Here is a 24,181-nt window from a genome sequence, read left to right on the forward strand (position 1 = left end):
GAAAGGAGAGGTCAGACCATGGGGAGTGGAGAGGACTGCCAAGCCCTCAGGGTTCCCCTACCCTGGACGCCCACCACTCCACCCCAGCTGCCAGTGTCCTGGGAGCTCTGCTCTGGGGCCTGGCAGGAGACGGAAGCTTCCAGCCACCCTGGCCCTTCTGGCAGCTCTGGTGGGATGGGGCTCAGGTTGAGGGACAGGGAAGCACACAGCCAGGACCTTTATGGGTCAGCTCTAGGACGGGAGGCTTAGAAGCCACTCCCTTTTTACTCTGGGGCAAAGTCCACAGCACTGCCTCCCAGCACAGAGGTGCAGACAGGGCGTCCTGCCCGGTCCCCTCCTGGAACACCAGGACCCCACACAGAACTAGCTTAGCCAGCGTAGCCGCCAAGGTGTCAGGGAAGCAGCAGAGGAGACCTAGCTTTCCCTGCAACCCGGAAGGCAGGCCCGAGCGGGCTGCCGGAGGCCCAGTCTGTTTCCGTTTTCGGTGGCAGCCCCTTACCTCGGTTGGGCCTCCAAATCTTCTCCATGCCATGCCTCATGAGCACGATGCGGGACAGCTCGGTGAAGGACTCGATGACATTGAAGTTGCACAGCGGGCTGACCTCAAAGAAGGTCATGCCATTCTTCTCTGCGTAGGCGCGCGCCTGCTCTGTTGGAACTTGCCGCTTGAAGGCCAGGTGCAGCCGGTTCCCAACCAGGATCCGGGGGACCCCCGGCGCATGCTTGAGGGGGCACAGGACTCAGCAGAGGCACAAACGTGGGACACCCCCCCTCTTGGCACTGTGTCCCAGGCTCCAAAGCAGGCAGGGCCCTCACTGTCCATTCCGGCCATCGAGGGCTCTGGGGACACAGAGCCGGGGCCATGGGGGGGGCAGCAAACAGGACCTCCAAGGCTTCCTGCTGGGCATGGGAGGGCACACACCTGGAAAGGGTGACCCTGAAGGGTGATCTGTGGTGCACACCTACCTCATCGATCTCCTTGATCCACCGGTCGATGCCGTCAAAGGACCAGCGGTTGGTGATGTCATAGACCAGGAGGATCCCCTGCGAGGGAGACATGGGGGTTGAGAGGCCAGGGGCCACCTGGATGGAAGGGGTCCTGTTCCGGGCACAGTGCCCAGTGCGACCAAGCACTGCTCCCTCCCAGCACAGGTGGGGCCAGGGACACTCGGCTCCAGCCACATGGCTTTCGAGTAGATCGTATGGGTCACTTAACACATGGCAACGTGGGAAATACATGGCTCTGAGACTCTGTCACGTGTCCGAGGTGCACACAGTCTGGGCAGCTCTGGGTCCATCTCCTCACTGAGGCCAGGCCTGTGTGGCCCGGATGCCCTCTGTGTGGGGTGATGGCAACGGGGGATCTCGTGGGCTCAATGCAGTCCTCTCCCTAACTTGGGGACGTGGCTGGGACAACTGGCATTTTTTTCAACTCTTTGTTCCAAACACACTGTAAGCATTAACCACCTGTGATCCTTTAAAAATCACTCAGGTAAGACAGGCGGTGTATGCCCGTCTACAGGGTCTGGCAGGCCCTGCGGACAAGCCTGGCAGGCGGCCAGCGGCCCGGTCCGCAACACTCTGTCCGACGGTGTGCTGGCTCTGCCTGGGGCGCCCGGGGGCTGAGCGGAGGGGGCTCTGTGCTCCAACCCAAACTTGCAGAGCAGGACACCAGTCATTCCAGCAGGCCCCCACCAGCCGGGCAGAAGATTCGCTACCGGGACTTTCCTGCCACATCCCTCAGAGACCAATTAGTAGCAGCTCAGCTCTGGGCTGTCTGCACCAGTGTGGCTCTCCCATCCTCCCTGCCCTAGATATCTCAGGGACCTGTCACATGCCTCAGAAAGGTGACCACCGAGCAGGTGCGGCGGCGGACCCCTGCCTGTCTCTGCCCCCACGCGCCAGGCTGAAGCAGGCTCAGGACCCACCCCGTCCTGTCCCCCCAAGGCTCTGTTCACCTGTGTCTCTGTCACACACAAGGACAATGAAGCTGAGATAAAAAAAACAGGGCATCGCCCTCCATCTCAAAATGAGCCTTTCCCCTCAAAACTGTCCTTCCAATTCTGCAAGACTAAAGGGTAGCCCCTAAGTCTTGTAAGTGCAAAGGCCAAAATCCCACCGTCTGGCCGGAAAGCCTCAAGCAGAGCCACGCACAGCCACCTGCCGATTGGGGAGGGACACTCGCTGGGGAGGAAGAGCCAGGCCTGGAGGGAGAGCCTTCGCGACAGATGGGCACAGACCCACGTGACGTCAAGGGCTAAGACAGCAGTTTTGGGAGCACTGGAGTGTAAGAGTGGACAGGACCCATGAGAAGCTGGGTGTGAACGCTGCTGTCTGGGGCACAGGGAACAAAGCCTCCAGCTGGTGTGCAGTGAGAGCCATGCCGCTGACCCTCCAAGCTGGGAATGCCCCTTCTAGAAACAAGCAAGGGTGTTCCCGTCAGAACTATGCCTGCACGTGCAGTCCCAGGACTGAGGAGTACGTGAAGCTACAGACACAGCACGGCGATGACCCACCCAGAAGTGCACGTGGGCACGCGGCAGACTGGGAGATACCAACACACAACAACTCACAGAGCAAGTCTCCGTGCACAGCCACATGCTGGAAGGCTGGGCAGGGACTCACGTGAGGCTGACGCACTCAAGCCAGTGGGCGGAGGCTCTTTTCTTGGGCTCAGGCGTCAGCCGCGGGGGAATCCCAAAGGCCGACGACCACCGCCCTTCTGGGGCTGCCCCAGTCTGGTGTTTGACAGAGGACCCCACACACACCCATCACAGGGAGGAAGGACACACAGTGGGTCACACTGTGCTGTGGGCAGCAGGGACTGAAAACGATCATGGACGTGGCAGAGAAGGACAGGTGGGATGAAGCACAGGCAGGAGAGCGGAGAAACTAAGGCAAGTTCTTCATGACCGCAATACCCCAGGGGCTCCAGGGTCAGCTGTGAGGTCCAAAGGAGGAGGAGCAAATACATTCTCACTGCGTTCTATTTCTGTAACCAATGGAAGTCATACGTGCTCAGACTTTTTAAAGGAGTGGGTATTCCAGGGTAGAAACAGAATGCCTCCCATTCCTCCAGGAATAACTGGTTACTGTCTTATTCCGGACATAGGGTCATGGTGCACGCTGCCCGGCCCCCACCCAGGACCCCTGCCCCACAAGCAGCCAGCAGCCACGCCAGGCACATCAGGTAGGGCCGCTGTTGGCGCTCAGGTCATGTCACCGAATTTTACCACCAACACCTGTGAAGAGCCCCGAGCACTGGAAGATAAAATCCCTACACGTGGAACTGCAGAGCCCAGGGGGTGGTGCCCTTATTCTAACAAGGTTATTTCTACTGGTTTAGGAGAGCACATACGTGTGCGGGGGGGCAGGGAGGGGCAGAGGGAGAGAATCTCCAGCAGGCTCTGTGCTGAGCGTGGGGCTCGATCCCACGACCCTGAGATCACGACCGGAGCTGAAACCAAGAGTTGGACGCTCCACTAATTGAGCCCCCCAAGCGCCCCAAGGTTATTGATTCTGAGCTACAGCCTCTCCCCCAGAAGAGGCACAGGTTTTAAATAAGAACAGTTTGATGAGTTTGGACAAACGAACATAGCTGTGCCACCACCACCCCAACCGAGGATCACAGGTGCCTTTCTCACGGATCTAACTTTTGCACAGGTAATGCATTTTGTATTGTAAAGTTCCCAAGGATCAAAAAGGTTCCAGTGAAGGTGTCTGCCTATGCCCCCACAGGGAGCACTGAAAATGGGGAACAGCTATCAAACAGCTCCTGGCCCACATGCCCACCCACCTGGGCAGTGACAGGTGGCATGCTGGGGCCCCCATCAGCACTCACTCTATGGTAACTGCGAGCCCTGGACCATTTTCCACAGGAAACCCCTTTCCATGGAAATGAACTGAATCCTCTCTAACCAGAGCAGTGCCTAGCCGTGCTCCGCCAGGGCTAATCCAGCTGACCCCAAAGCCTCCACGAAACACAACCTCCCCTGCCCCCAGCTCTCTCCTTACACTGAGCCCAGGGGACCCCAGCGAGCGGTGCCAACCTCCCAGGACAGGAGTGGCCACCTCAGACCCCAGCAACAGCAAACACGGGCCATGGAAAGAAAGCACTCATGGCAAGAGCCCCAAGACAGCACTGTTGTGGGGCAGGTGAGTGCAGCCAGCGGCTGGCCAGGGGCTTCTGCGACCCGGGCCCTTAGGGACCTGCAAGGCCTCTCTCTGGTCTTAAGTGAGGGTAGGAGAGTGACCGGAAACACAAAACTCAAGTAGAGGCCCCACTATCCTGGGTTCCGTCTGCTGCAAAACCAGGGGGGTGCCACCCTGCAGATGCCCTGCACCTGTTCACTGCCACCGCCAGACGGGGATGGGGGCAGGACAGGGGCCTGCTGCCACCCACCCAGGCCTGAGATCGACCACGGGCTCCTGCAGACCCAGAACTGGCAAAGCAAAAGCACAGCCGATCCACAGCTGGCCGGGCCGGATGCTCTGGAGAACACAGGCATGCTAACGCTACTCGCTTCCCCAAAACGGATCACCCGGCAAACGTGCAGGCTGGTTCCGTGCTTCCTTTCGTGGTCCTCAGGTGGCTGCTCAGAAATGCGTGTCTGTGGCCTGTCCCATGCCGACACTCAGAGCAGACCGGGCAGCTGAGGCCAGGGGCCCACTATTATCACACGCAAGGGAGCCAGCCCCAGCTCTTCAGTTTTCCTTTGATTACAAAAGTCATGTGTTTATCGTAGCAAAACTAGGAGATACTCAAACGCAAAAGGAGCACCACAGAGCTCACCCGTAACCCCACGGTGCGGGGACAACGAACACCACCATTCACAACGTCGCATCTTGTGTGCATATAATCACGCATGCAGTCCCTTCTGTAAATAAGAAGGGCCCGCGGACCATGTGCCTGAGCTCTCCCCACGCTCTCCTGAAGGGCACTGGGGGCAGCAGGGAGTTCCTGCTACTTATCCTCACCCCTGGTGCTGACAAATGCCCCAAAGCTGCACCCCACGCCCCGAGGTCTGTCTTTCGTCACAGAGGATCCGCTGCTCCCTGTGTAACTGCCAGTTACACACCACCTCTGCAGGGTGCCCCTGACACAGGGGCGAGGGCGGGGAGCCTGTGCACAGGTGACATCACCAAGCTAGCGGCTGCACGAGCATGGCTCACACCTCTGTGCCCAGCCTGGGGGTCCTCCACCCCAGCCTCAGCAGAGAGCAGACGAAGACCCCTTCAGGGTCTTCCTCCCTCTCCACACGCTGGAGAGGCTCCCACTCAGGAAGGCCCTGGAGGAAGGGCTGGGTTGGGTGTTCCTGTCAACACGTACTCCGACTCAGTCTGACTCTGTCACAGACCAAACTTCCCTCTGGCTTTCCAGGTGCCATAGAGCAGAAAGAGCGGCACAGGTGTGGGGGAAGGGGTTGATGGGCATTCCTCACTGCTCACAAAATACATGCCCGTGGGGCTCCTCCCGGGCCCCAGCGAGCCCCCCCGGAGCCCGCAACCCACACAGCTAGGGGCCCTGCCTGCAGTGCCTAGCAGGTCTGACATCAGGGGTCTCCTCGGCAACTCCAAAAGCCTGGGGGGGGGGGGAGGCACGGGCTGCCCTGTGGCACAGACAAGACTGGTCTTGCGTCCAGACCGCTCAAAGCTGACACCGCAGTGAGAGTCAAGAGCAGATCTGTGCACGCAGCTACTGTCCCTTCTCTTTCCAGCCTCCAACCACACTCAGATCCAGTCGGCACGCAAGCGTGCTGGGGGAAACCCAGAGGACGCAGACAGAAATGAGCAGGTGCCCACACCTCTCTGAGGACCCGCGGCAGCCCCTTCCCTGGAGGCTCCAAGGCTCAGGCTCCACCATCCTAGTCAGGGATCCAGGTCAGCCCACCCCGGAGCCCCCAGCCCTGAGACGGTCCTGGGAGGCAGGGAAGTCTCCTCTTCTTCCCGGGGAACTGGGTGGCCGAGTGGCGTCTCCGAGGGTCTCGGCACCCCTCCTCTGGCACCTCCGACAGCAGGAGCCAGGAGAGCCGATGGGCACAGAGGGCACCGTAGCTTAGACTCCTAGTGGAAGCCTGGTGTTCAGATGTCAAACTTGGCTTAGGAAGAATCACGCACGTGGGGTCTGACAGCACAGCAGTGGGAGGTCATCCTGGAGAGTGGCCCGGGCACGGTTGCTGGCCTTACCTGCGCGCCCCTGGAGTAGGACCTGAAGATGGTGCAGAACCTGCCTTGGCCTGAGGTGTCCCTGAAACACAGGGGGTCGGGGGACACAGCCCATGGGACCCCAGCATGCACAGCATGACCCCTGTGAGGTGCCGACCCCCCGCCCCCTCCCACTCCACAGCTCACCCTGGGAGACGACCTCCATGAGCCTGTGTGCCTTGGAACCTTGCCCTGCTGGGCTGGAGAACCCCATTCCCGTGGGGGTTCTCACCACCCGCTGAGGGTCTGAAAAATGCCCCTTCATGCGCAGCCCCGTGAAGAGCAAGGGCAGAGGGGCCATGGTCACGGTGGCAAGGAGTGTTCACGGGCCAAAGGGAGCTGGGCTCTAGTAGATGAACAGCCCAGACTTCTGGTTTCTACATCACAGGGACACGGTCTGTGCACACGGCTGTTCCAGGGAGTGTCAACAGGACGCCGTCCCGTCTGAGGACCCGACTCGCTTCGGGCCCCGCGCCATGACACTGAGGTGCCGCAGCCCCTGCCCTGGGCACCTCGTCCCGCAGGGCCTGACTCACCAGAGCTCCAGCTTGACCCGCCGTCCATCCAGCAGGATGGTGGTCGTCTTATAGTCGATTCCTGGAAGGAAGCAGAGGGCAGCTGCAGGCGACGTGTGCGGACAGGCCCACCATGACCCACCTCGCCAGGGCCGAGGGCCGTGCCACCCCCACCCAGAGCCTTCCTGTGGCTCCAGCCCAAGCAACCCGAGCTGGCCATCCCAGTGTCGCCCCAAGAGCCTGTGCTGGGTGCTGACAGCCACGGGGCGGAGGGAGGGAGGCTCGTCTTGGTGCTGACCTATTTCACCTGGGTCCCGACATCGACCTCCCAGAGGCTAAGCGTGTCTGCGTTCTAGGGTTCACCATAGCCCCCAGGAACTGATGAGCGGAGCGTGCTGGCAGCATGATGAAGGGTCAAGTAACCTCTAAAATGCCATCTCTCTGGAGAGCTCTCTGCAGACCCACGTCTGCCCTAGCTTCAGTTTTTATTTACTCTTTCATGGGACACAGTCAGTCCGAGAGAAGTTCGTAGGAACAGGGACACTCAGCTTACACATAACATCTTCAAGTGGTCTGTGGGCCATCCAGAAACTTCCCACAAGCTATGTCTTCCATCCTCCATTCCTAAGTCTTAAAAATCTCGCCAGTTTCTTTACTTTTTATAACACTTGCTCCAAGAGGGCTTGAAAATGGGCTTTTTTTTAAGGTTTATTTTTTATTTTTATTTTAAGATTTTATCTCTTTAATTGAGAGAGTGAGAGAGCGTCAGCGGGCGGAGGGACAGGGAGAGGGAGACAGAATCTCAGAGTCTGTGCTGAGTGTGGAGCCTGACACAGGGCTCGATCTCACAACCCTGAGATCATGATCTGAGCAGAAACCAAGAGTCGGATGCTCAACTGACTGAACCACCCAGGCATCCTGTTTTTTTAAGATTTTATTTATTTATTTGACAGAGAGACAGAGAGAGAGGGAGGGAGCCCTAGTGGGGGAGAGGGGCAGAGGGAAAAGCAGACTCCTCACTGAGCTGAGAGCCCAACGAGGGGCTCGATCCCAGGACCCCAGGATTATGACCCGAGCTGAAGACAGATGCTTAACTGACTGAGCCACCCAGGTGGTGCCCTGCCCCATTCTTTTTTCTAAAGCAATCTCTACACTCAACATGGGGCTCAAACCCACAGCCCTGAGATCAAGAGTCACACGCCCCCCCAACGGGCATTTTTAATGCAGGTGTCATTCACACACCATGTCGTGTGCACATGGCACTCCCCCCACCCTGGCACCGGGGCCTCTACCCTCGATGTCCTTCTGCCTGGCCAACTCCCCACTGCGCGTGAAAACCTGGCTCCCATGCATCAAAGGACATTAACAGAATGAAAATGGAACCACCAAAACAGGAGAAAATACTTGTAAATCACATATGTGATAAGAGACTGATATCCACAGGGGCGCCTGGGTGGCGCAGTCGTTAGGCGTCTGCCTTCGGCTCGGGGAGTGATCCCGGAGTCCTGGGATCGAGCCCCACATCAGGCTCCTCCGCTGGGAGCCTGCTTCTTCCTCTCCCACTCCCCCTGCTGTGTTCCCTCTCTCGCTGGCTGTCTCTCTCTGACAAATAAATGGATAAAATCTTAAAAAAAAAAAAAAAGAGAGAGAGAGAGATTGATATCCACAATACAGAAAGAAATGCTACAACTCAATAACAAAAAACAACCCAATTAAAAAATGGGCAAAAGACTCGAACAGACATTTCTCCAAAGAGGATACACAAATGACCAATACGCACACAGACAGGTGCTCAACCCCACTCATCATCAGGGAAACGCAAATCAAATTGCAACGAGATGCCACTGCACACCGTTTAGATGGTTATTATATAAAGGTGCTGGCGAGGGTGTGGAGAAGCCAGAGCCCGCGTGCACCGCGGTGGGGGTGGCGAAGGGTGCAGGCACATGGAAAACAGTCTGGAGGCTCCTCAAAAAAGCAAACACAGAATTACTATGTGACGCAGAAATCCCACTTCTGGGTTTACAACCAAAGAAGTGAAAGCAAGGAATCAACTACGGATGTATTTGCACACCCACACCCACAGCAGCACTATTCACAACAACCAGAAGCGGGACGCAGCTCGTGTGTCCATCGGCAGACGAAGGGTAGAGTGTGGTCTGTCATGCAGCGGACCCCTATCCAGCCTTAACGGGGAGCACACGCCAGCATGTGCCGCGCCAGGGGTGGGCCTTGAGGACACGGCGCTCAGGCAGAGAAGCCTGTCGCAGGAAGACAAACACGCAGGATTCTACTTCTCGAGGCCCCTCGCGCAGTCAGATCCCTGGAGACAGCAGGGAGATGGAGGTCACGGGGGCCGGGGGCAGGCGGGGAGTCAGCGTTTCACGGGGACGGAGCTTCAGTTTGGGAAGGTGGACAGCGGTCGTGGTCCCACAACAGCGCGAATGTGCTTAAGGCCCCTGAGATGTGCACCCGACAGTGGTGACGGGGGCAGACTTTCTATTATGTGTGTTTTACCACAGTTAAAAGAAAAGGGAGAGAAGACTCTCTTGCACGTATTCTCAAGTGAAAGAAACACTCCTCGGGAAGAAGCAAACTCAGGCCTGTCCCCACCGTCTTTCCTCTGCACCCGCCCTTCCCCCCACCCCCCAACTCTTGTCCGCTCCAGGACCTGAGGTCCTGGCTGGGAGCTCCTGTAATTCTGTCAAACAGGAAGCACAGATCTGGCCCAGCACTTGCCTCCTTTTGGTCCTGGCTCCACTGCTCCCGTGAGACGGAAATGGTGGTGACCAGAAAGGCTGTGGATGTGGACACCCACGGTCTGGGCAACATCTCCTCTAGGTGGCTGATTGGCCCAGGAGGCTCTGGAGGCTCTGGCCTAGGGGATGGGACACTCCCCAGGACCTCTCCAAGGCTCCCCACGAAAAGGGCAGCCAGGCTGCCAAGTCACATCGAGGTGACTCCCAAGGCCCCGCTGGGAGCAGCAGGGAGGAGGGCGTGCCCAGGAAAGGCCGAGGAGACGGGGTGCTGCGGGATGCCTCACTGGTCCGTCCGTCTGCCCACGCATCCCGACAGCGCTCTGACTTTCGTCTGCAGGCTCCACTCTCCAGCGGCTACGGTAAATCCCCTGCCAAGCACACAGGAGGCAGATGAGCCCTCGGAGCCAGGAGCTGTACCGAGGAGGGGGGCTGCTCTGCTTCCAGCCTCTCCTGCTCTGCAGCCCACCCGGCTGGGTCCAAGGTCTCCCCGGAGCACAGGGTTCTCAGGGAAGGCCGCAGAGGAGAGCTCAGAAGCGGCAGGGAGCCATGTCCCCCCACAGCCTGGTCAGGAGCCCCAAGCTCCCATGGAAGGCTGAGCAGCCCATGTGAGGGGACTGAGGGAAGTGCACAGCAGGGCCCAGCTGTGGACAGCCTGGCAGCCGGCCGAGAGCTCCCAACAGGGCGGAGAGCCCCAGGCTGACAGGTTTATGTGGGCACCAAAATTCCAAATATATCCTTTATGCCTACCCTGCCCCTCATCCCCACCTCCCAAATCTGGACAAAAACGTAGAGTGTACTTTAGAAAGTCTTAGGAAATATAGACCAACAAGTCCAGAGAGAGAGGCATGCCTGTAGGAAAGCCGACTCTCCCCCCATAAACAAGGAAGCACGTCCACCAAACGTCACTGCTCCATCGGCTCTGACAAGTCTTGGGTCTCAAGATCTGTTGCTGCAGAGCTGCAGTCACCCTCCCCCGCCCCACCCCGACAGTCCATCGACATCGAGCACCCCTGTGAAAAACTGTCGGCGACACCGAACATCATGGACAGCATGGGCACGACCACAGAAGGGTCAGCTGGTGGAAGCTCGGATGACCGCCTGGGGGCCCGACGCACAAGGTGACAGGAGCAGCTCATACTGGGTGACCAAGTCTCAGGGCCCAGGAGTGGGAACACTCTCTGAACAGACACAGGGCACCACGAGGCCAGCGGCGGCCAGCGGCAGCTGACCAGAGCCCAGGTGCCGTTCTGATCCCTGATCCTTCTCATGAGACCTTTTTTCCTCGGAGAGCTTGTGAAGCGTGTTGTCTGCCCAGTGTTCCGGGGGGTCTTCGTCCCTGTCTGTGCAGGCGCCCGGGGCCCTTTCGGCGGCTGCAGCTCTGCCCTCCACCACTCAGCCGATGTGTCCCACATCCTGGTCACACCGTGTTCTCTCATCTCTGCGCTTCTGTTCTGTGTTCTGGGAGCTGTCCTCAACTTTACCGTTCTCCTCTGATGCGTTAGAAAGTTCTGCTCTTTCTACCTTAATTTCTAAATGCTCCTTGCGGCCCTCGGAGCGCTCTTCTCGAGTAACAGCCTGCTCCTTGTTGTTGGACGCAGCACCTCTCTGCGTCTCAGGCAGTGCCACTAGACTGCGGGGTGCTCAGGTGTTTTTCCTCACACCACCCCTCCCAGACCCCAAGAAGCCGCAGCAAGTTCAGGTGACTCTGCTCCAGTGGGGCTCACCATGGAGCTGCCAGGCACCTCAGGCTGTATGGCGGCCCCTCATCTTGGACTGGGGGCTGTTCCTGCCAAAAGCCGGCAGCTGCTTCTGGGCAGCCCGGGAGCACGACCTGAGCAGCAGCGGCAGGCCGGCCGGGGCCCTCCACCGCACCCACTTCTCCCAGGGAGCAGACCTCCCGTGTCCCTGCTCAGCCTTCGCCCTCGCTTCTGTCCCAGAGGGGGCGGGGGCACGGGGTCCCTGCTGGCGCCTCACAGCCCGGCTTCAGGCCCCTGCGCTTAGTCCCCGCAGCGGTCCCTGCGTCCCACACAGTCAGCCTCCCTCACCTGATGGAGCCACGGTTCCTAAGAACGTCTTTTCTAGTGTGTTACTGGGTTTCTCAAGGGAGTGGCAACTCACTCGACACAAATTACTGTTCAGGTTTCCACTCTACACCAGGCACTGCTTCGGGAACCAAGGGGCTAGTGTCACTGCCAGCTGTCCCACACCTGCATCCAGACCAGAAGCTACAGAGGGTCCCTGTGAGGGGACACGTGCTGTTGTCACAGACTCAGGAGACAGGCCAGACACCCCAGGTGAACTGCCGTGCACGCAACCCACAGAGTAGTCCTGAGTCCCACCAACAGCCCTCAGCCGGCAGGTATCTGTCCAGGTGAAGCACCCGCGGACCTCGCTCTGCACAAAGACCCGTCCTGCACCAGGCGCGAGCCCCGCACGCCACACTTGGCAGGGTGCCACCACCGCATGAATCACAGGTACCGTGTTGGTTCAGAATTTCACCAAAAGTTCTTCACCATTTTGGGAAAAAAAATCCCCTCCCCCCTAGAAACATGCACCAGGTACACGTCTCCTTGTCAGCTTGTCGGCGTCTAGCACGACCGTACCCATGCACAGACGCTTTAGGACCCACTGTCGCAGACACACTGTATGTCCCCGTGCGTGTTTTAGCTGCGCACGCAGATCTCTGCGCACAGACGGCACGGAGGACCTGCGAATGGAACTCACTGCTTCAGCACAGGGAATGCTGCAAAGTGCTGGTCCCAGAGGGCCTGACACGCCTGAGGACAGCACCTGCCGACAGTGCCCGGACGCCACGTCCCGGCACCACAGCCCAGGCAGGGAGCCGACCCCAGGAGAACACCGACGGAGGCTGGAGGAACAGGAACGCTGTAATTACGGGCTGCTGGCTGGTGTTCTTCAAAGAGATGGGTCAGAGACAGGAGGTGGAGGAGGAGAGAATGGTACAGAAAAGGTCATTTACGTTTCAACTTTCTGGAATGCCTGTTTTTGGTAGTCACCCCCTTCCTGGTGGTTTGAGGGGCGTTCACCGAGGCACCCCTCTTGCTTGCAGAGACCCGCTTCAGCAGGACCCGAGAGCAGAGCTGCAGCACGCACAGGAGGAAGGCTAGGCACTGCCCTCCATCTCCCCTGGCCTCTCACGGTTGGGAGCGGTGGGCCTGTCAAAGATGACCTGGTGCAACGGCCACTCTGCTGGCCGGAGTGCAGGTGTGGTGGTGTCCCCTCAGGGGTCAGCAGACGGACAGGCTAGGAGTCACACTCCTCTCTGCTCCCTCCTTCAGAGCTTCACCAGGGCGCACACGCCTGTCAGCACAGCCTCAGGACCACCGATCTCCAAGAAAACCCACTGTCACTAGGAATGACATGGTGCTCGGAGGGGGCGGGGGCGGACACAAAGAGGAGCCAGATAGCTTCAGCTGTCTGCCCGGTCAGCTTGATTTGGTGTGTAAATCGAGACTGTCGGGCCAGTTTTCCACTGTTCAGAATGAAGACCACTGCACACAACCTGGCTGACCTCTGTGCCTGGGGGGGCTCCGTCGGTGAAGCGTCTGCCTTCGGCTCAGGTCGTGATTCCAGGTCCTGGGACCGAGTCCCAAATTGGACTCCCTGCTCAGCAGGAAGCCTGCTTCTCCCTCTGAGGCTCCCCTGCCCTCTGTGCGCCTGCGTGCACTCTCTCTAATTAATAAATAAAATCTTTAAAAAAAGAAAAAAAGGGTTCTTTCTGTTCCAGCCCACACTGGACTGCAGCCCGAGAGAGACCCGGAGGCCTTGTGAGGACCCAGCTATGCTGTGACTGGGTTTCTGACGCGCAGAAACTTCTGGTAAGTGGGTGCAGCTTTAAGCCCCTTAGTTTGTGGTAATTTCCTCGTCGCCTCTGGGCTGCTGTGCCAAAATACCATCAAGTGGCGGTTTACAAACAACAGAGGCTGACTGCTCACGGCTCTGGAGGCTGGAAGTGGGAGACAAGGTGCCCGCAGAGTCGGTGCACGGTGACGGCCTGCTTCCTGGCTCACCCACGGCAGGAGGGGCCAGGCAGCTCTCTGGGTCTCTTTGACAAGGGCATTGATCCCATTCCCGAGGCTCCACCTTCGTGACTAAGTCACCTCCCCAAGGCCCCACCCCTGACCATCACCTGGGGGGGTCAGGTGTGAAGATGTGAATCCTGGCAGACATAAACATTCAGGCTAAAGCAAGAAGACACACCAGAAGTATCCACCAGAAATGCGCAAACACACTCCTCCGACCCGTCGCCAAAAAGCTACCCAAACCAAAACAACACAAAGAATGTTTCATGACGGTGTGGTGGGCACAATAACGCCCCCAACCCGCCCCTGGAGATGTCCTCCCCCTAATCTCCGGAATCTGTCAACACGCATCCTGCAAGCTGAAGAGACCTTGCAGGTGTGACTGGGGCGATGGGCCTTGAGAGGGAGAGGGTCCTGGCTTATCTGGGTGGGCCTGAGCTCATCAGGAATCCTTAAAGATGGGGACTCTTTCCTCGCTGAGTCAAAGACGAGATGGAAGGAGGAGAGACTCAAAACCTGGAAGGGCCTGACCGGGCTTTGAAGACAGAAAAGGGAAGGTGGATGAGGCATGTGGGTGGTCTCTAGAAGCTGGGGCGGCCCCGGTTCACAGCCAGCAGAGACACGGGGGGCCTGCGAAGGCCGAGAGCCGGCAGAAAGGAGTGCCCAACCTCTCGTAACTGTAAGAGCATGTGTAAGATAACGTGTTACTGCAGGAACAGGGAAGGAGGCCGCCGTGGGAAAGGAACGGGAGGCTATCTACCGCAGCGCTAGTAACAGACTGTACAAAGTAGAGCCCGCCCGCTGGGGGTGGTTAAGCAACAGAAGGTGACCCCTAGGACAGGAGGCTGTCCTAAAGAAACAGGATAAAAAGAAAGTGAACCCAACTCTCACCCGCCGCCCCTTGGGACAGTTCGAAAACTGCGTGGTGGTACCCGCTAAGCCCGGACACACCCTAAACTCGGCACCCCCGCTCCTTGGTGTACCTCCCTCCTCGGCGTATCCCCGCTCCTCAGCGTACCCCCCACAGAAACACACACATACAGGCACCAAACACAAGTATGAGAATTTTCGTAGGAACGCTATTCAGGAAAGACCCAAACGTGGAAACTTTCCAGAAGCCCACGTGCAGAACAGATAAGGCATTGCAGCCGCACAGACGGAGAGCTACCCAGCACCCAGGAGGGAGCCATGAACACACAACCACACAATCACACAGCCGCACAGGACGGAAAACGGAATGTGTGTAACTCCACTTCCAGGAAAACTCGAGAAACACAAATTAGCCTGGAACAGAAACACCAGCGGCTGCCAAGTCTGGGAGCAGACAGACCGGTCTGCTAGGAGCATGGGGGCTGAGGGTGGAGGTGGTTTCTCCGGTGTGCACACCCGTCAACACTCTCGGAACTGCAAACTTTAAATGGATCTGGGCTCTCGGCACTCAAAATATACTCAAAAGAGCTGATTAAAAAGAAAACTAGGCAGGGGCGCCTGGGTGGCTCAGTCGGAGAAGCGTCTGCCTTCGGCTCAGATCATGACCCCAGGGTCCCGGGATCAAGTCCCGCATCAGGCTCCCTGCTCAGCGGGGAGCCTGCTTCTCCCTCTTCCCCTCCCCCTCCCCTTGCTTGCAATGGCTCACTCTTTCTCAAATAAATGAATCTTAAAAAAAAAAAAAGAAAAGACAGAAAAAGGCTGACAACATCAAACATTGGCCTAGATGTAAAGCAACTGGAACGCACATCCTGCTGGTGGGAATTCTGAAGGACAGAGGGCTTCAGAACACAGCTGGGCAATTTCGCACGAACTAAGCGCGCGCGCGCGCACACACACACACACACGGCCCAGCAACCCCACTGCTAGAGGCACATGCACACAAGGACTTGTGAGTTAGGAATGTGTCTTCATGCCACTAAATCATACACCCACAAATGGTCAACATAACATGCATATTTACCAGAAAACTAATTTTTTTTTCAAGTTTTATTTATTTAAGTCATCTCCACACCCAACATGGGGCTCAAACTCACGACCCTGAGATAAAGAGTCGCACGTTCCTCTGACTGAGCCGGCCAGGGGCTCCCACAAAAATAAAATTATTAAAAAACTTTGAAGATTTGTACAAGAATGTTCATACCAGCATTCTTCACAATAGCCCAAATCGGGAAACGGCCAGTGACCAGAACCACACTGACAGGTGAATGCATAAACAAACTGGGGTATTTGTGTGCAAAGGGATGCTACCTGGGAACAGACAGATGGTAATGGTGCGTGCCCCACGTGAATGAGTCTCACACACATCCTGCCAAGTGACACACACCACCAGCACGAGAGACCATCTTGCAGGACTCCATTACAGGAAGTGCTGGAGAGGCAAAAGTAACCTTAGAGTGACAGGAAGCAGGCCCGTGGGGGCTGGGGGCTGAGGGCCGGACTTCCAAGAGCCATGACAGAACTTTTAGGGGGAAATGGAAACAATCCACATCCTGATTAAGGCAGTGGTCATTGAGGTATGCGCCTGTCAAAACTCATTGAACTCTACACTCACCATATGTAAATTATATCTCAATAAAACTCATTTAAAAAAAGTAAACCCACAGGATATTGACCCGCACGGCGTTTACATCGATAGGTCTTTTAACCATGGGGGGTCTGAATACAGATGGGAGCTGAATGCGAACACCTGTCCCCTAGCATGCTGAGCGCACAGACGTGGTGGGAAGAAGGAGGCTCCACGAGCTCCCGTCCTTCTCCAGGCCAGGATCTGCCCCCACAGGTACACGTAAGTCTGTCGCTGAGGAAAGAAGAGGGGGGCCGCCTGCTGAAGGACGGAAAAGGAAGCAGAAGTTACCTCATAAATTTCAAAATGCCTTTCTACATACACTAGCATGCTGGGTTTCAGGAGGAGCTCTGGGGCAGTTTGTGGACAGGTCTCCTTAATAAACCAGACCAGACCAGAGCAAAAGCTCTCATGAAAAGCAGGCCCACTCTGCGTACAACCCTTGGCAAAATACACAACCCTTAACATAAAAAAAAAAAACACAAAAATTACTCATAACCCCAAAATTCAGAGATACCCACTGTTAATGTGTGCCTCACTGCCCGATGCTTTCATGTCACCCACACTTGTACACGATGTTGTTAGACTCTGCCTGCTTAACAAGGTATCAGAGCCTTCCTCGTGTCATCGGACACTCACTATTCCTCCAAACCACTGTTTTTAACGGCTATATAATATCCCACCCTATGAATATACCGTATTTCCCTTCTAGACCCTTGGGGGTTTCAGGTTTTCATTTCTATTATTAAAAAAGAAAAGAGAAAGAGAAAAAGATAAAGAACCCTTGACTGTCTTTCGTCGTGTCCCCTATTATCCCGGGAAAGACACCTACCTAATTCCTCAGGCTCTGGGTAGTACGCGGTGCTGACCCCCTTGCAGCACGACCCACTCCCACACACTCTTCGTGCTGGGCGTCCCCAGATTTACTCCGTCACGCACTTACAGGTGAACATTCCACCCCAAAAGTTAAACATCTTTCCGTCTATTTTTCATTAGAATCCCCTCTCTGGGGGCGCCTGGGTGGCTCAGTCATTAAGCGTCTGCCTTTGGCTCAGGGAGTGATCCCAGAGTCCTGGGATGGAGCCCCGCATCAGGCTTCTCGGCTGGGAGCCTGCTTCTTCCTCTCCCACTCCCCCTGCTTGTGTTCCCTCTCTCGCTGGCTGTCTCTCTGTCAAATAAATAAATAAAATCTTAAAAAAGAAAAAAAAAAAAAAGAATCCCCTCTCTGAGGACTCTGTGTGTGGCCGTGGCCCACTGACAAAATGAGGAAAATCCTCCTAAAAATGATACGACCACCAAGCTGTCCTCACTCACCGAGGGATCTAGTCACTGCTGGACCCAAATCAAATCACTGCCAGCCCCACGGACCGAGACAGCTGCGTGTGTGAAGGTGCCCAGGACCTCTGGCTCCCACGGGAGACCCAGGTCAGACGAGTGCAGCGGCTTCCGCAGGCTGATGAGGGGCCTGAAATCTGTGCTCAGGGACAAAGCTCCTCCCTGTCCAAGCCGCACCCACAGGAAAACCAGACTCAGCTCCTGATAGCTTCCAGCCAACATCAGACCCAGGAAGGACGAGACCACCCTGTGAGAGGTCATGACGTTCCTGCAGTCACTCAAGGCTGTGCAAAGGGTTTCAAGTCTGGATAATATCACTTAACCCACTAGCCATCCTCGCAGACCTGATTACCAGGCACTCACCCTATCCTGGCTGCCCGGGAAGGTGCAGACTGGCAACAGCCCAGCTTGCGACCACAGAAACTACTAGATGATGCACAGGCCCGTCTCCATCACAGCACTGCTACGGATCTGGGAGGCAGAGCACTTTGTTCGGACCCACCCAGGTGGCTTCCTGGGCTCATGGACGTGTGTTTATCACCTGGCCAAGATCCCTGTCCAGGGCCCAGGGCCCACATTAACTCACATGCCCAGAGATCTGCCACCTGGATGTCTGTACTCTGACACTTCTCAAAATCGGTGAAGTCCCTGCCTGCTTCCAGGATTCAGGCCTTCTTCCATTCTCTGTTCTTGCTCGGGATGCTGGCCTCCTGACACCAGGCCCTCTGCACTCCTTCTTAGTTAGACCTCTTAACCTTCCCTCCCTCCTCACAATCCTGAAGTCCTGTCTTTCCAAGCACCACCCCCCATCCCGCACAAATCACGCCCCCCTCATGCATTCCAGCCAAAGGGCCAAACCCCTCTGCTCCGTAAACACCAAGCACCTTGAAGGGCCAAAGCTCGTCCAGTTGTGTCCTTGGGTCCCTTCCACACCCACTGGTGCCAAGTTTACCTGGCCACCTCTGTCCCCCTGTCCCTCCCCCACCCTCTGAAGGACGCATGCCCACAGTCAACGAGGCACTCAGTACTCCAGTCTTGGCGGAAGAAAACCACACACTGTGGACATGAGACGTAGCCGGTCATTACCAGGCCTACAGCAGCACAACCACAGCGAGCAAACCTCGTTACACCTACTGCTCACTTGTATTTACTCTCATTCCCGAAGGATTTAAGGGGCCCACGTCCCCCCCACCAAGGGTGACCCCCATACACCCAGTGCTCCCAGTCTCCCACTCAGCCTCCTTCCCCTGCGTGCCCAGGGCAACAAACCCAGCCCCGTGGGCCACCTTGCTTCAAACCAGGGCGCTGGGCATGGAGACCTTACCCAACTCTCTCCGAATGGCGGATGGCAACACGCTGACCCATGCGGCCCCAGACTCCACAACACCCACACCAGGTGCTGCCCACTCCCCAGGCCTGGCTACAGCTCCACCCTCTGCCTCCTCTTCGCCATCCTCCCTGGCCACGGACCCCAGACCAGGTACCATTCAGATACAACAGGAGGTGAAAGACCCTTCCCACCGACTTCCTTGGCTCCCTGTTGGGGTCTCCTTCCTGAAACACACTTCTGTTTACTTCCTCAACCAAGCCACACTCTTGCTGATGGGAATGTGACACAGCAATGTCCCGGTGACAGCACAGCCCTGCAAGAGAGGCCAGCTCTGCACTGCCGTGTGCCGGCCCCTGAGGCTTGTGTTCTCTTACCTGCCTAAGCTGATTCAAACTGCTCAAAGTGGGGGAAAAACTTAAAATTTAAACTATTCTACCTACTTACCTTAGGACAACCTAGGCAAGGAAGGCCATGCCAGCTCAAATGACCAACCAGCCTCATTAGCTTCCTCTGAAGCCCATTCCCAAGGCTGCGCCTCCCCACCTGCCACTCTGCCAGGGTGGGGTAGCTGATCTTTACCCCACACACACAGCAGGTGAGTGCCTCTGGCAAAGGGGAGCTAGGAATCCCAGCCCTGCACAGATAGGTGTATGTGTGGCACTTTGTGGCCTTCTGGAAACTTCTCTGGAAACTGGTGGTTTGCTGCCCTGGTTAGCAGCTGACCCTGGGAGCTGTCGGGGCTCTGCTCTGCTGGTCTCGGCCAGGACTGAGGCTGGCAGGGCTGGAACAGCTCAGTGAAGGGAGAACAAATAGGCCTCAGTGACTGTCCCAGGCCCCAGAACAGAGGGAGGAGGCAGCCCCAGGACCAGGGAGGGTCTGTGGTGAGAAGAGGGTCACCCCTCCCAAGCAGCACCAGGTGCCCAGCAGCCAGACTCTGACTGAGAAAGCCGGGAGAAAAGCGTCAACCAGGACCTCAGTGACCAGCTGCCCAGGCCCAGGGGAATGGGGTCGGCAGCCGGTGCCTGGGGAGACAATGGGTGCCAGGCCCTGCGCTGCCTATGGCAGCTGCACTCTCAGCTTGCCTGAGCCTCGGCTCCTCATCTGCCGAATGGGAGGATGACGGTGCCTCCGCCCGGGTGGGAAGAGCACCGGGGGAGCCCGCGCTGTGACCATGCTGGGCACACAATATACTCCGGGCCAACGCCCCTCTTTGGAACCTGGCATCTGACAGAAGAAAGGCAAATCCCAGTAAATCGCCCAGAAAAATGGGCAGAGTGCAGACACAGCACCAACCACACACAGAGAAAGAGAAGGGACGACGAAGGGTTGTGCGGTGAGCCAGTGGCCAACACCGGGTTTCCGGCAACACCGAGACGCTGCTCACGGGCTGCTCTTCATTGAGGACGCACACCAGTTAACGCCTCCTGGGCACACCTCTCACACCAGCACTGGGGACAAAGGAGCGGTGAGACCCACAGGCATGCTGTCAAGAGCGCCATCCGCACTCAGGAGAACAGCGTGCTGGGGCACCTAGAGACGCAGCCTCTCCTTGGTTGGCACTGAGGAGAGAGAACAACCTCCAGCCAAGTGAGAAGACATGCTCAGAACCGTCCAGTGACAAACCGTGGAGTTGGGGGACATGGTGAGCTCCAGCCAGCCATCGCCTGCTGCAGTGGGCTGCACCCACACTCTGGAGTGCCCCCCCCGGGGCACGGCAGGCATTGTTTGGTCCCACAAACGCCAAGAGCCAGCAGGCGCCACACACGCGCAGCAGACCTCATGCTTGCCTGGCTTCGTCCACACCCGGCACGAACACCGTGCTCCTCCTACCTTCCCAGCCCCCCGGTCCGCGGCTCAAAGTACACTCAGCAGCTCCCACCAACACTGACCCCCAGAGGAGCAGGGAGAGAGGGATGGATTTGTGTCCACTCTTGGTGGGCACCCAGGTGCAGAGCACGTAGCCGCCCTACATGTTCACTCCCCTCAGAAAAGTGGGGACAGGCCGGCGCACCGTAGTAGGGCACTTCCCGGGCTCGTGGGCGTACCAGCATGCTGCCTTGGGGCCCAGCCACCCAGTGCAGACTCAGACCTGGGGGTGCACAGGAGCACAAGCTGCTCACAGAGCACCAGCACCTCCTTCCTGCCGGCTCTCACGACCACGACTCCTTGACATGCACGCTCTGGAGTAACTGCCCCGCGGACGGCCCACGTAGAACCCTAGGCAAAGTGTTCTGCGGTCTCCCCGAGAGAGCAGATGCCTCCTCTGAAACCACTGTTGTTCATTCAGACGAGAAAGAACTCAGACCTCCTGGAAGGAAGGGTTCCAGGTCTACAGAGACCTAGGAACACAGCACAGGTGAGCATTACCAGACACCCAGGGCCTGCTGCAGGCTTCGGGGGCGGGGGGGCCACACTGTCACATACGGCTGTCACTGATTCAGGTCCCAGCACTAGAAAAGGCCATTTTGATGACTCACGTGTTTGCAAAGCACTCATGTACCTATCTGAAGAACGAGCTAGACAAGACTTCAATGCAGGTAAGTAATCAGGTTGGCCCAAGGAAAGGAGTTTGATTCCACGTCCTTCACCAAGTGGGGATTTCCCTGCCATGGGTCATCTGCTCCTGCTGAGAGGAACCATGCAAGTTTAGGCAGAAAACAAGCCTGGGAACACGCTGAGGGCTTTTAACAATGAAGAGTGAAAAGAAACACATGCATATCCTTTGTAAGAGAATCAGAGATTTAAAAATTCCTGAACGTTGTTAACTCCTACAAAGAACAAATCCACATGATGGGGAACCCTGAGAGCCCGCTGCTCCAGAGCTTCCCAAACCCTCCAGAGTCTCCCTCGGGAAGCCTTCAGAGGAGCAGAAACAAGTACGCTCACACCTACCAACTGCCCCTCCCGCTGCCCCCTCAATACAGAGCCCCAGTCACACCACCACTCCTCATGTTGCGCACATCTTAACCTCAAGGACCCTCAACACAGGCTGGCACTTTGCCTTTTCCACTCGATGCTGGGGGCGATGGGAGGGACCTGGGAGTGCTCCTTTCCTCACCACTCCTGGCAGATGGCCCTCGCACTGGACCAGCTCACTGTGAGTCTCTGACAGGTCACCATGTTCTATTCAATACCGCCCTAGTTCAGTCAACATGTCACAGGAACTGTGGAACCACATGGCCCGACAGAGTGCACAGGAGGTGGGTCCCACCTCTCCAACCAGGGGCTCTGTGTACCCTGAGAGCTCGCTGCACCCAACTGGAGTACCTGACGGTGAGGCTGAGCTGACCCTCAGATGCACGGATCAATAACATTCCAGGAAACCACTGCTGCCCTGGACGAGGCCCAGCCTTCTCACACTCTTCTAAACACGCACCACCAGCCTCCCAGGAATGGGGCTGCAGGAAGCAGTGCTACCACTGGAAAAGCAACTCGACCACTCAGTGACTCTGAAAGGATACCTCTGCCATCACTGAAACCGATGAAGGGGCCCCCAGTGGAGCCTCAGCTAAAGAAAAATCCAGGGCCCCCCCCTTTCTTGCCCATCGAGCCATCTCCTCTAAGGTGGGGCTGAGAGCATATGCTTTAGGAGGGGGCACCGTGTAAATCCAGCACAGCTGCCTACGGCTGAAGCCGTTCCAGCAGGAAGGGCATTTTGCCAGTGCAGGTGATCCAACAACCTTGACAAGTCCTAAAATGAAAGGGTCGGAGAAGTGGCGTCCACACACTGTCAGCGGCCTATAGGCAACAACTTAGCCAACAGCAAACGCTCAGAGCCAGTCAGACAGGACTGACAAGAGTCCAAGAAACAAAGTAACAAAGGGTGTGGAGAACAAAGACCTGAAGAAGTAAAATTAGATGAAGGTCCTTGCAAAGACTGGATGCTGACATGCTATCAGCAGATTTCCTGGTTCCCCTCAAAAAAACCTCCGTGTGGCCTGGAACAGGGCCCCCACCACAGAGGAGGTACTGACCACACTGATCCCTGAGCACGTTAGCTGTTTTGTCGTCGTCGTTGTTTTTTAGGTGAAAGATGTAAACTGACGGGAGCTGAGACGGGTGCTGGTGATGTGTACTAGCTGTCTACTTTCACCACGCAACAGAAAATGGAGGGGTGGGCATCTCCTCCCAGCACAAGGTGTCGGTTCCCTGAGCACTGAGTAACCGTCTCAGGGGGACAGCCTGCCTCCGAGGAGCCCCCTGCGCACACACACGCCACACGGTCAGGGAAAACCCTGGCGGTACCTGGCACACCTGGCCTGCACAGAACCCGCAGCGGTGCGGCCCCCACCGCCGGATGCTCCCCTCAGATACACCCTTCCCTGGCCCCGGAACATCCCACTTCCACGCACCCTCTAGGGGTGCTGTCCCTCCGGGGCTGGGATGGCGGTGCCCACTGCCACCACGCTGCTCTGCTCTGACGGACCCAGAGGCCCACCCCCAAGCCATTCGCCTCGCCAAGGCCTCCGGCGGACCTGGCCAGCGCCAGACGGACTGCGAGCTCGGAGCCGGCGGCCCACCCCCAGCCCAACACACACCCCGGGGCTCGGGCCGAGCAAGAACGCGCGCTGCGAACTGCCACTGGCCTGCTGGCTGCACGGGGTGCGGGTGCGCCCCCGCCGCCCTTACCGTTGCTGTAGGCGTACGGGGACTCGGCCGCGCCGTCCTGCAGGCTCTCCAGGATCTCGCCCTTGCCCACGTCGCTGTCGCCCACCAGCAGGAACTTGAGCAGGTAGTCGTAGCTCTTGACCGGGCTGCCCTGCGTCCCCATCCTCTCACGCGCGCGCGGGCCGCGCCCGCATGCCCACGGCGCCCGCCGCGGGAGCAGGGCGGGGAGGAGGCCTCGGACCGACCTGCGGGCCCGGGGCGCGGGTGAGCGGGGCCGGCCGCCCAGGCCCGGGCTGGCGGCGAGGGCCAGACCCCGCCCGCGCCACAGCCCGCCCGCACCTGCGTCCTCGTCGCCGCCGCCGCCCGCCCGCCTCACCTCAGCACCGCCGCCGCCCCGCAGCTTCCCGCACGGCGCCGCGCAGCCCCGCCGCCCCGCCCCCGGCCCGAGCGCCGCCATTGGCTGTCCCCCGCCCGCCCAGGCCCATTGGCCCGTGCGCACGCCCGTCACGACCGCCCGCCTCCCACCGTTTCCCACACTCCAACGTTAAACCTCCGACCGCCCCGCCTCCACGCCGTCGCCATTGGTGGCCCGCCGCCTCTTTCCTGTGGCTATTGGTCCATACGCACGTCCGTCACGACTGCCCGCCCCCCACTCAGCTTTGGGAGGGGGCAGATTGTGGCCGCCTCGCCTAATCGCCGTCGCCATTGGCCACTCGCCTCCGGGTTTCTCGGAACCGCTGGTCCGCCTGCACGTCCGTCAGCACCTCTACCGCTCCCTCCGCTCCCCTCAGAGTACCCGGAGTCACCAGCCACCCTGCCCTCTGCCCCAACAC

At 58.0% G+C, this 24,181-nt stretch overlaps 1 protein-coding gene across 1 annotated transcript in view; it reads right to left on the bottom strand.

The window, feature by feature from the left end:
* RAB40C (RAB40C, member RAS oncogene family) overlaps nucleotides 1-23,771 on the bottom strand; it is a gene marked incomplete at its 3' end in the record, with an annotated part of 25,423 nt that extends 1,652 nt beyond the window's left edge. The window contains 6 exon segments of the mRNA XM_040635626.1: nucleotides 500-722; nucleotides 967-1,044; nucleotides 6,187-6,247; nucleotides 6,741-6,801; nucleotides 23,370-23,593; nucleotides 23,725-23,771. Of these exon segments, the coding sequence (XP_040491560.1) occupies nucleotides 500-722; nucleotides 967-1,044; nucleotides 6,187-6,247; nucleotides 6,741-6,801; nucleotides 23,370-23,511 (565 nt within the window). The 5' untranslated portion in view covers nucleotides 23,512-23,593; nucleotides 23,725-23,771.
* Between the last annotated feature and the right edge of the window lie 410 nt (nucleotides 23,772-24,181).

This window comes from Ursus maritimus, unplaced genomic scaffold (genome assembly GCF_017311325.1).
Source record: "Ursus maritimus isolate PB19 unplaced genomic scaffold, ASM1731132v1 scaffold_2, whole genome shotgun sequence".
NCBI lineage: Eukaryota > Metazoa > Chordata > Mammalia > Carnivora > Ursidae > Ursus > Ursus maritimus.